The sequence below is a fragment of the Phyllopteryx taeniolatus genome, chromosome 5 (assembly GCF_024500385.1).
Source record: "Phyllopteryx taeniolatus isolate TA_2022b chromosome 5, UOR_Ptae_1.2, whole genome shotgun sequence".
NCBI classification, from domain to species: Eukaryota; Metazoa; Chordata; class Actinopteri; order Syngnathiformes; family Syngnathidae; genus Phyllopteryx; species Phyllopteryx taeniolatus.
In genome coordinates, this window is record NC_084506.1 from 3,698,916 (window position 1) to 3,711,823 (window position 12,908).

At 41.5% G+C, this 12,908-nt stretch overlaps 1 protein-coding gene across 5 annotated transcripts in view; it reads left to right on the forward strand.

Annotated features, from left to right (window-relative positions):
• Positions 1–12,908, forward strand: part of LOC133477829 (BTB/POZ domain-containing protein 10-like) — a 49,953-nt gene that overhangs the window by 35,415 nt on the left and 1,630 nt on the right. For 4 of the 5 annotated variants that reach the window (XM_061773028.1, XM_061773030.1, XM_061773027.1 and 1 more), the window contains 4 exons: positions 1,359–1,479; positions 5,283–5,480; positions 7,908–8,018; positions 11,010–12,908. The exon at positions 11,010–12,908 is cut by the window's right edge and continues 1,630 nt beyond it. In XM_061773028.1, the coding sequence (XP_061629012.1) occupies positions 1,359–1,479; positions 5,283–5,480; positions 7,908–8,018; positions 11,010–11,449 (870 nt within the window). In that variant the 3' untranslated portion in view covers positions 11,450–12,908. The remainder of the gene's footprint in view (positions 1–1,358; positions 1,480–5,282; positions 5,481–7,907; positions 8,019–11,009) is intronic. The other variant, XM_061773029.1, reaches the window with a different exon arrangement.

Consider the following 12,908-nt stretch of genomic DNA (forward strand, 5'->3'; position numbering starts at 1 on the left):
AAATGTGATGTATGCTTGCTATTTCCTGCCTAAAACATTAGGCACTGCGCCTCACAGTGATGCTCCTAGCGATGTAGTCAGTGCAAAGCATTATGGAAAGGAGGGCCAGCAGATCCTGCTGCTTGCCAGAATTCTTTGCGGTGATGTTTACTGTAGTTGTATAAAATCAGGCTAAACATTGCTCTTTACTTTCATTTGTTCCTGTCCATATTGTTTTGAGTGTGTGCATTAGCTATAGGTTGGGCTTAGGTTGGTATCCATCCATTTTCCTCCGCGGTTGGGTCACGGGGGCAGCAGCTTAAGCAGGGAAGGCCAGACTTCCCTCTTCCGGGGGGGATCCTGAGGCGTTCGCAGGCCAGCCGAGAGACGTAGTCCCAGCGTGTCCTGGGTCGTCCCCGAGGCCTCTTCCCGGTGGGATGTGTTCGGAACACCTCACCGGGGAGAGCACGGACACCCTGTGGAGGAAACTATTTTCGACCGCTTGTATCTGCGATCTTGTTCTTTCACGACCCACAGCTCGTGACCGTAGGTGAGGGTAGGAACGTAGATCGACCGGTAAATTGAGAGCTTCGCCTTTCCGCTCAGCTCCTTCTTCACCACAATAGACCCCGCCATCACTGCAGACGCTGCTGGTATTTGTGAATATATTTCATGAAACTCTGGCTTGTATGTTAAGCAGTGGCATTCCGATCATGTTCTTTGTATCCTCAAGCATTTTGGTGACTTACCAAATGTATGAGTTGAGATTACTCAGTAAGGTTTCTTTTTCTGCAAAGAGTGAGAGCACATTTGTCCCGATGTGAGTTATTGTGGATACATTCAAATCACATAGCCAATGAAGCTAACTGCATCAGAGATGTGCAGCTGAGTGACTTGCACTACACTGATCAATATTGTTTTTTATTATTATTATTTTTTTAAAAACAGCGATTCACTGAATCCACAATAAGTGAACTGCAATATAGCGAGGGATTACTGTATATAATGAGACAGTTGGGTGTAGTAGGAAATCTCAAAGCGATGGCTTCCATTGCAGCCGAGGGCGTTTCATCTGACATGAAATGACAGAAATGAAGAGCTAGGAAATTGGAGCAGTGAGTGTGACGACAGCATCTTTCTCCTCCTCACCCACTGGACTTGCCTTTCACCCTCAGACTCTCTTTTTACTGCCGGATTTTTACGTTTGTCAGCACTCCACTCACCCACCCCCCATCTATTTCCCACACACATTCTTTCTCTCCCTCCCCAGTGCTTCGGTGGGTGAAGCAGCATCAATAATGGCGTCTTGTTTACCATCCTCCATGTGTGTGTCTCCCTGCTCACTTATTCACTTGTGTGCACGGCGCTGAAAATGGCAGGATTACTACAAATCGGGGATAATCCGCTGCCCTGACGGCATTTCCATTCCTGAGCTGAGGGAGGCATGTGACTACCTGTGTATCTCCTTCAACTACAGTACCATCAAGTGCAGAGACCTCAGTGAGTACTCGCACTGTGCACACTGGAGCTGCACGCTAATGTACTACTTGCTTTTGTAAATGTGGCGGCTTTGGTAAGTGTCATTGCTTCATGGATCTTAGATGAATGCAATTAACCCTGTTTGGTTTTACCTGTACTGTACTACTAATTTGAGGTCCTGACTTTACACTCAAAAGCAGATGCATGCCGCTTACATGAGGGTTGTACAGTAAATGAACACTTAAACGTTTGAGTCTGCTGACGTTTATACTAGCAAGGTACTGTGTGTCTCTTTCATTTCCATGTGGACTCATGTTTGCGTGGGACTTTAATATTGTGCCTCCTTGTTTGGGAGTGTGTGGGAGGGGCAGCCTCTACTCATGGCTGCGCGCGCGCGCGCGTGTGATGATGACCTAACTAGGTCATAATTAGCTGAGACATTTACGGTGTTTTATTAAGGCGCAACACAAACCCACACCAGCAGGTCTGATGCTCAAAGAACCATAATTTTTGAATGGTTTCTGTTTATTAGTATTATATTGAGCTTCATTAAATTAAAAATGGTTAGGCTCAGTTTTGACATCTGACGGAAATGTTTGTAAATTTAATTACAATTATATACAGAGAGATAAATACTTTGGGATCACTAATAAACAGTAGTATGAGACCTTTTGTTGAGAGAGTCGTCACGCATATATATATACAAACAAAGGTCATGGAAATGGTATTTGGCACAATTCATACTGGCTAGAATTCCAATAGGCAGCAGTTACAACATGTTCTCAATAGGAGGAGATTACTCAACATCCTCCAACTGTTCTGTCCTCCTCTGTATGAAACAGCATTACGTAGCTTTTTCTCCATTTTGTTTCTGTGTGCGGAAAAAAGAAAGCAAAAAATAAAACGTATAATTGTATGTTTGTTCAATTTGATTAAGATGGCAGGATCAGATGATATTACAATGATTTGAAATTAATTTGTCCATTCTCCACATAATTACACTGCAGGATGAACTGAAATCATTATTAATACAATTTGGATTTAAAAAATGGAAATTGTGCACTATTGCATAGTCCATATGGTAATTACTAAAATTAGTCTTTAAGATTTAAAGTTCCAAACTGATGTTGTAACAAGATTCATGCAAACAGCTCATCTACAAACCCCAATTCCAATTAAGATGGGACGTTGTGTAAAATGTAAATAAAAACCGAATAAAATGATTCAACTTTTTTCCCAACCTATATTTAATTTAATACACTAGAAAGACAAGATATTTATTGTTCAAACTGATGAACTTTCTGTTTTTGTTGTTGTTATTTTGGGGGAGAAATATTGACTCATTTTGAATTTGATGACTGTGACAAGTTCCAAAAAGATGGTATAGGGGTATGTTTACCACTGCATTACATCACCTTTCCTTTTAACAACACTCAGTAAGTGTTTGGGAACTGAGGACACTAATTGTTGAAGCTTTGTAGGTGGAATTCTTTCCCATTCTTGCTTGATGTACAATTTCAGTTGCTCAACAGTCCGGGTTCTCAGTTGTCGTAGTTTACGCTTCATAATGCACTACACATTTTCAAGGTCCGGACTGCTAGCAGGCCAGTCTAGTACTGACACTCTTTTACTACAAAGCCACGGTGTTGTAACGTGCAGAATGTGGGTTTGCATGTCTTGCTGAAATAAGCAGAGACGTCCCTAAAAAAGACGTTGCTTGGATGGCAGCATATTTTGCTCCAAAATCTGTATGTACCTTTCAGCATTAATGGTGCATTCACAGATGTGCAAGTTACCCATGCCATAGGCACTAACACAGTCCCATTCCATCACAGATGCTGACTTTTGGACTTTGCGCTGATAACAATCCAGACGGTCCTTTTCCTCTTTGGCCCGGTGGACACGACGTCCACAATTTCCAAAAACAATTTGAAATGTGGACTCGTCAGACCACAGTACACCTTTCCACTTTGCATCAGTCCATCTCAGATGAGCTTGGACCCAGAGAAGCCAGCCGGCGGCATTCCTGGGAGTTGTTGATATATGGCTTGCACTTTGCATGGCAGAGTTTTAACTTGGAGTTGTAGATGTAGCGACGAACTGTGTTAACTGGCAATGGTTTTCTGAAGTCTTCCTGAGCCCACGTGGCAATGTCCTTTACACTATGATGGTGGAGTTTAATGCAGTGAGGGATTGAAGGTCACAGGCTTTCAATGTTGGTCTCCAGCCTTGCCGCTTACGTGCAGAGATTTCACCATATTCTCTGAATCTTTTGATGATAGGGACTGTAAAAGGTGAAATCGCCAAATTCCTTGAAATTGTACATTGAGAAATGTTCTTAAACTGTTGGACTATTTGCTCATGTACTGAGCATTTTGTGGATGCTCCTTTTATACCTAACCATGACACCATTTCCAATTAACCTGTTCACCTGTGAAATGTTGCAAACAGGTGTTTTTTTTTTTTTTGTTTTTTTTTTGTTTTTAGCATTCAACTTTTCCAGTCTTTTTTTGCCCCTGTCCCAGCTTTTTTGGATCGTGTTGCAGGCATCAAATTCAAAGTGAGAGACTATTTGGGGAAAAAATTAAAATAAAAAAAATCAGTTTGACCATAAAAAAATTCTTGTTTTTGTAGTGTATTCAACTGAATAAAGGTTGAAAAGTATTTGCAAATCATTGTAGTCTGTTTTTATTTTAGTTTTACACAACGTCCCAACTACTTCGGAATTAGGGTTTGTACAAACCGGATTTCTTGAAGCTAGAGGGGGGGGGCTTAAATTACCATCCATTACGTTTACAAAAATGCTCTAAAGGTCTTGCAATTCTTTCACAACAAAAATATATCTGACTGTGTCGTTTGTTTAAAAATAGGGCTGCAACTAACAATCTTTTTACTAATCGATTAATCTGTTGATTTTTTTTTTCGGATTAATGGATGTATCAGATTTAAAAATAATAATAATTTCCAGCCTTATTAAAAAATCGGACATTATTTCACATTGAATGCACAAAAATGCAGAAAATGCACAAATATAAATTGATTCTTATTCAGTTACTGGTTTGGTCTGTAATGTAAGAAATTAGGCAAAAATGTTGATCATTGTTTCAAAAAATCAAGAGGATTTTTGCAAAGGTCTTATTTCGATGAAACGCAAAGATAATCAGTCTGCCTTCATGAAGTACTACAGAAATCTCAGAATATTTACCATTGAGAGGCTGAATTTCTGAGGATTTGGACAATTTTAAGTTCAACAATGTATTTAAATGACTAAGCAATTATCAAAATAGATTCTCGATGAATTTGATAGATTAGTTGTCGAGTAATCGTTATAACTCTCGTCACAATATGAGTAAAAAGACCTGCACATAAAATGTATCCTTTAATTTCTACTCCCACGATATATACACTTCCCTAATTTTGTTGTAGACTGAAATCCTTTTGCTTTGATATCAAATAATGAATATGAGAAGAGAGAGCAACAGTCCAGCTTTAATAATGAATAGATAATGAGTTGATAAATAGTGTTAAATGTCTTTCCCTGTGAGGACTACATTTACACTAATAAGAGGGGTGGTGGTTTTAAGTTTTTGAAAGCCACACATTTCCTCTTCACTACTGCGTGCAAAACACAGAAGAACTGCAACTAATTAGTGAGATTGTGCTTGTACTTGTGAGTGTCACTGGGAATGCTTGTCGTCTCTCTCTTTGTAGGGATGCAGGGTGCTTGACTGGTAATCTGTTCACAGTCTCACCTAAATCATTTGTGTTTCTTTTGACAATCACACTTATGTGGCTTGGCCTTAATTTCGCCATTGTCCCTGTAGGTGCCCTGATGCACGAGCTGTCTAACGATGGTGCCAGGCGTCAGTTTGAGTGCTACCTAGAGGAGATGGTGCTGCCGCTGATGGTGGCCAGCGCACAGAGCGGAGAGAGGGAGTGCCACGTAGTGGTGCTAACTGACGACGACGTGGTGGACTGGGATGAAGAGTACCCGCCACAGATGGGAGAGGAATACTCTCAGAGTAAGGCTCTTATTGTTTGAATAATCCACTAAACAAGAATATATTTACAGGATAACATAACAGCCAAGCAAAAATGGAAATGTTTTTTTTTCATTGCATTCTTTAAAAGTCAAGCCGGTACTGTGTTTGGCTATGTAATGAAACACTACACGCATGCACTCAAGCTGCTTGTCCTTTCTGGTCTTTTCCAAAACCATCTTTTAAATACCCTTTACCACTTGAAAGTTGGGACAGACTTTTTTAATGCAATTTGGAAGAGAATGTGTGTCCACGTTTGACTGGAACTCAGTGCTTGCATGTGCATGTTGGTTTTCACGACTAGTTTGGAAATTAGGAGTGGAAATCACACAGGAACTTGCAATCTGATATTGTCATGTCATTTTGCAATAATGACAAAAACATACCATGATACACCGTTTATACAATAACCAGTATATTGGAGGTCGGTCAGCTACATTATGTCACAATGTCTACGTAGATAAAGGAAAAACTTGTAGCAACACATTTAACATACTGTACAGTATATCAAATCAATGAAATACTATATTATGAAAATGTCTTTAGTATTTACATAATTTATTAGTATAATGTAATATTAAGTAGAGTGATTGTATAAGCGGACTTATGCAATAGTTGGGAAAGATGTGAATCTCCTAAATTAAATACTAAATGCATCCAGGCGGCACACAGTTTGAGTTGGTTAATTCTAGATCGCCACATCCCCAGTTATAGGAGGGTGCTGGAGCCTATCCCAGCTAACTGCGGGCAGGAGGGCGGGGTACACCCTGAACTGGTTGCCAGCCAATCACAGGGCACACATAAAAAAACAACCATTCGCACTCACATTCATACCTATGGACAATTTAGAGTCTTAATATTTTATTATATCAATATTTTGTTAACCATTTCAATGTTTAGTTACCTACTTCAATATTTATTAACTGTATTTCACCATTACTACAAGACCGGAGACATTCAGCTTGCAGATGCTATGGGCGTCGCTGAATGATCTGAAAACCTCGCCGCCCTAGAACTTTAAGCTGTCTATCAAATATGTGCCTTCTCTCACAGCTCCTAAGTGGGGAGAAGAGAGAATTCCAAGCGACCCACATTGTACACGCTCTCACGGGCTGCAGAGAAGCAGCCTCTGGGCCACCATAATGCGCACGAGCTTTCTCTCCTTAGAAATTCAACAGGACAATGCGCTTCTGTGGCAGCCAAAGAGTGCGCCATAAGCGGCCACAGCCACGCGACATGCACCGGTGCCCCTGGATGAATGTTTTCCCCTCGACCCAAAGCGTGGAGCCGGTAACTGCGAGGCTGACTGCCCCAACGCTGTTGTGCCGTGCCTGCCACGAGTACTTTAACCGCTGTCGGGCTGGCAATAGGCCACCGGACCGCGAGACGCGCAGTGGATCCCATCTAATTCATTGTTGCCTGGTGGGGGGGTTGTGGGGCGTGGTGGTTCGGTACCCATGCCCCTCCCTTTGGGACTGGTCGGGGGGGCTTCGGTTGGGCTGTGGGACCTCCCTGGGTCCTGGGGAGTGGGTGGCATTGGCTCCCCCTTGTGGGTGGAACCCTTCCTCAATGTGCCAGCTCAGCAACTCCGGACACCAGTTGACTAACATGCATGTGATAGTTCCATAGACGCGCTATAGGCTTTAATGGCTTGTGCTGGGACCACTAATGATAACACAGGTTATATTAAGATATCAACTCACAGGTTCTTACAGGTGTTTAGAGACTATAAAAGCATCTCACTCATCAGTAGCACTGCCTTGCTCATTTCCCACATCCTGTCCTGTCCTCTCTCATCTTGTCCTATTGGTTAGTTGTTGCATGTCCTCACCGGCCAATTTCTGCAGAAATTAAAGAAATTCCAAAGGGTTCACATACTTTTCCCCACCACTGTAATATGAGGGATACTGGTGCGTTCCATGAAACTGTTGGTGGCTCAAATGAACATTGCTGTGTACCACTTTACACTGCATCAAGGCTCTGTAAACATGAAATTAGCTAAATAATAATAATAATAGTAATAGTTATAACTATATAATTTCAATACATTCAATGTAATTTTTTTTCTTCTGATTTTGTGCTGCCCCGCTGGAGGCCACGGCTCCCTTAGTATTTGCCAAAGTTGCCTAACGGGCAAGTCGGTTCTGCTTAGCAGTACAATGAATAGGATCCTTCCTAAAATGTCTGCTACATACTGGTAGCTTATTTTGCTGGTGATATGAGCAATTATACGGTACTTAGTCATTTTCTATGAGATTATCGATATTGTGTGCAGGCCTGGGAACCTACAGGAGGAGTTCTTCTGGTGAACAAATGTATTTCCTTGTCAGTCTTTAGCGTTGTGCTGATGTGATGTCAAAAGATGACAAAGTCAACATTACTCATAAATGTCTCTTTGTATATAAACAGTTATCTACAGCACCAAACTGTACCGCTTCTTCAAATACATTGAGAACAGAGATGTGGCCAAGTCTGTGTTGAAGGACAGAGGACTGAAGAAGATCCGATTGGGAATAGAAGGTATCTTTCTACTGCCAATCCCAAAGTTTTACATACAAAGAGGAAGACTGGTATTCTAATGAATTAATTATAATTGCTTTACATGCATCTTCGCTGTCTTTAAGTTGTGGGGGATTTCTAGACAGAGGCCATTTTACAACGTAAAAAAACAAACAAACAAAAGAAAAAACTACAATGGCAACTCTTCCTACAATTTATGATATACAGTGGGGCAAAAAAAAGTATTTAGTCAGCCACCAATTGTGCAAGTTCTCCCACTTAAAAGGATGAGAGAGGCCTATAATTTCCATCATAGAAATTATACACCTCACCTATGAGAGACAAAATGAGGAAGAAAAAAACTCCAGAAAATCACATTGTCAGATTTATAAAGAATTTATGAGCAAATTATGGGGGAAAATAAGTATTTGGTCAAGAACAAAAGTTAATCTCAATACTTTGTTATATGCCCTTTGTTGGCAATGACAGAGGTCAAATGTTTTCCGTAAGTCTTCAGAAGGTTTTCACACACTGTACTGTACACCCTGAACTGGTTGCCAGCCAATCGCTGGGCACATACAAAAACCATTCGCACTCACATTCATACCTATGGGCAATTTAGAGTGTTCAATTAACGTGCATGTTTTTGGGATGCGGGAGGAAACCGGAGTGCCCGGAGAAAACCCACGCAGGCACGGGGAGAACATGCAAACTCCACACAGGCGGGGCTGGGGATTGAACCCCGCTCCTCAGAACTGTGAGGCTGACGCTCTAACCAGTCGGTCACCGTGCCGCCGAGTTCAAACAGATGCCATTAATACAGGTAACGAGTGGAGGACAGAGGAGCCTCTTAAAGAAGAAGTTACAGGTCTGTGAGAGCCAGAAATCTTGCTTGTTTGTAGGTGACCAAATACTTATTTTCCACCATAATCTGCTACTAAATTCTATATAAATCAGATGTGATTTTTTATTTATTTTTTTCTCATTTTGTCTCTTAGGTGAGGTATGCCTATGATTAAAACTTGCATAATTGGTGGCTGAGTAAATACTTTTTTGCCCCACTGTATCTGGAAGATAAGAAATAAGATGACCACAACATAAACAACCAGTATAACATCATGTTCACCTCAGAATGCTGATTCTGAAGTTAGAGTTGAGCAACAGTTACAGTATGTCACTGTCATATTACACTATATTTCCTGAGTCACTTAGAGTAGGAGAAGAAATTGTCTAATTCATTGCTGACTGCATGACTGTACAGTTTTATACTGTCTCCCGGTGGCCAAGCCAGGCACATCAGAAGGAGCAGCACAATGAATTGGATTGCAGCATTAAATCATGACACACAAACTGTTTAATTCTTTACATTCTGTTTAATTATGTTATGACTCTGTTTTTATAAAGTTCCATATACAGTGGAACCTCGGGTTACGAACTTAATTGATTCTGTGGCCCTGTTTGTAACCCAAACGTTCTTAACCCGAGGCAATGTTTCCCATTGAGATGAATGGAAATGCAATTAATCCGTTGTATCCCCAAATTCAATTATACTTGTCTTTTTATCAGTGTGTGGTTACAAATAAATACAGTACAAAAAAGAAATAAGTGAAAACACACTATCCATCCATCCATTTTCTGAACCGCTTATCCTCACTAGGGTCATCTGTGTGCTGGCGCCTTTCTCAGCTGACTTCGGGAGAGAGGCGGGGTACACCCTGAACTGGTCACCAGCCAATCGCAGGGCACACATAGACAAACAACCATTTGCATTCACATTCACACCTCCGGACAATTTAGAGTCTTTAATTAACCTAGCATGCATGTTTTTGGGATGTGGGAGGAAACCGGAGTGCCCGGAGCAAAGCCACGCAGGCACGGGGAGACCATGCAAACTCCACACAGGTGAGGGTTAGAACCGTCCTCAGAACTGTGAGGGGGATGTTCTAACCAGTCGGCCACCGTGCCGCCTGAAAACACACTATTTTAAAGAAATGAAACACTAAATACTATGCAATAAACTGTTATCATATTTAACTTGAAATTAGGAGGGAGAAGGGAAGGAGGGCCACAGCACCTCATTGAAGAAGTCTTCTTCCATAACGCAAGGATTTTTTTTCCCCGTTTGTCTTTCTTCTCCAATTCATTGGTTGATTTTGGTACAACAAACCGATCCAGGGAAAGTTATCTTTTTCTGTTGAGAAAAAAACATTATCATTTGAAAGATTAATTGCTGTTTGCTCAATTGCTGCACATTTTTTATTATTTTTTTAAATGGCCTCGCTCACACTATCATCAGCGAGCGCTTATTTTTGTCAGTTTAATAAAGAGCAAAAAAAAAAAAGATTGTTGGTTGCATTTAGTTTAGTGTAATTTTATTTTATTTTATTTTACTTTAGTTGCATTGTGTAATAGTCAATGACTGTTACACAATGCACAGATCTATGAAAAGTGCTTCCTAACTCTCTTTAGCGGTTTCCCGTTTTATCTTAGGTCCAATTCTGACTGTCTCGCCCAGGGGTGTCAAACTCATTTTTGTCACGGGCCACATCTAGTTATGACTTCCCTCGGAGGGCCGCTACGACTGTGGACCCATAGAAATGAAATATTACCTCATATACTGTAATTACAGAATACACAACACATTGATGAATAACCAGTTTTGAAATCAGAAGCCTATAAAAACATGTTTTTCAACTATTACATTTCTTTTCAAAGGGGGATTAGTAACAAAAAAATGCTTGTAAATCTCTCAATGGTATTACATCCATCCATCCATTTTCTTTACCGCTTACCGTCACTAGGGTCGTGGGCTGCTAGACCGTCCCTAAACGGAAAGTAATGCATAACTAGAGGTATGTTTTCTACCAAAAATTTTTACATAACCCGAATTGTTCGTAAACGGAGTCGTTCGTAACCCAAGGTTCCATTGGAATAGAGTGCTATTTTTCCTTGTTAAAAAAACACACTTTTTCCCCCCCCCCATTTTAATTGTTTGGAGTTCTTCCACTCTAGGCTACCCGACGTATAAAGAGAAGGTGAAGCGGCGCCCCGGAGGTCGTCCAGAGGTCATCTACAACTACGTCCAGCGTCCTTTCATCCGCATGTCGTGGGAAAAGGAGGAGGGCAAGAGCCGCCATGTGGACTTTCAGTGCGTCAAGTCCAAGTCCACCACCAACCTGGCCGCTGCTGCTGCGGACATCCCCCAGGACCAGCTAGTGGTCATGCATCCCCCAGGCCCGCAGGTGGACGAGCTGGACGCGCCACTGCAGCTGGGTGTTTCCGACCCTCACCAACCTCTGGCGTCGGTTCAGCGTACAGAGGGTGCGGATTGCCAGCAGGCTCGAGAAACCCAAAACCTGGCCGCTCACAGTCTGGCGCTGAGCAACCTGCAGCACGCCCGGGCAGTTTACCAATACGAACCCGACCCAGACCCGCCCTCGCCCTCTGAATGAGACTCTCCCACATGACACTGGTAGTAGAGGTGGCTTTTGGGCTGGATTTACACCACGGGAGTCCTCGGTTTAGGACGCCCTGACATTTGGAGGTTACAAACGGCTATGGAAAGCTCTTTGAGCATTTTGTTGATAGCCTTGATATGCAGCTTAAGGTCCACATACTAAGATGCCCCTTTTGCGCACAAGTAGAATCACTACATCTTACTAACATTTTCCCCACTACTAGTGCCCCTATTGGCCTAGTAGTACGCGCTTTATCTACACTAGTAAGACAATTCAGCCCACTAGTAGAACAAATGTTTGTTTGGTTCACGACTAGTGCTACTTTTGTCACTATTATGCTTTTTGTACTGACTAGTTAGACCGATGATTCTCAAAATGGTAAAGTGGTACACCAAATAAACATTGCCTAAATACAGTTAAGTTGTTTTTAACTTTTAAGTTCAGTGCGTTTAATCTTTGAGAACTGTTTGTTTTTAAATATTTATTTGGGGACTATTGTTATTTAACTTATATGAAATACATTTTAATCGTTGACTGACAATAAATGTTTTAAATTTTCCTACAAAGCCCAATTCTAATGTAGCTGGGATGTAATGTAAAATGTAAATAAAAACAGAATACAATGATTTGCAAATCTTTTTTAACCAATCTTCAATTAAATACACTAAAAAGGCAATATATTTAATGTTCAAGCTGATAAACTTGCATGCTGACCACTGTGTTACATCACCTTTCCTTTTAACAACACTCAATTAGCGTTTGGGAACTGAGGACACTAATTGTTGAAGCTTTGTAGGTGGAATTCTTTCCCATTCCTGCTTGATGTACAGCTGCAGTTGCTCTGAAGTCTGGGGTCTTCCTGGTCGTACATTGCGCTTCATATGCGCCACATGTCCGGACTGCTGGCTGGCCAGTCTAGTACTCGCACTCTTTTACAACGAAGCCACGCAGTTGTAACGCATGCAGAATGCGGCTTTGCATTGTCTTACTGAAATAAGCAGGGATGTCCCTCAAAAAGATGTTGCTTGGATGGCAGCACATGTTGCTCCAAAATCTGTATGTACTGTACCTTTCAGCATTAATGGTGCCTTCACGAATGTGCAGGTTACCCATGCAATAGGCACTAAGCTCCCCACCCTCCATACCATCACAGATGCTGGCTTTGTGCTGATAACAATCCTGATGTTCCTTTTCCTCATTAGCCTGGAGGACACAACATCCATGAATTCTAAAAACAATTTCAAATGTTGAGTCGTCAGATCAATGCGCCCTTTTTCTTTACGTCAGTCCATCTCAGATGAGCTCGGCCCCAGAGAAGCCGGTGTTGTTGATATATTGCTGTCGTATAGTATGGTTGAGTTTTAACTTTCATTTGTAGATGTAACGAGGAACTGTGATAGCTGACAATGGTTTTCTTAAGTGTTCCTGAGCCCACGTGGCAATATCCTTGACA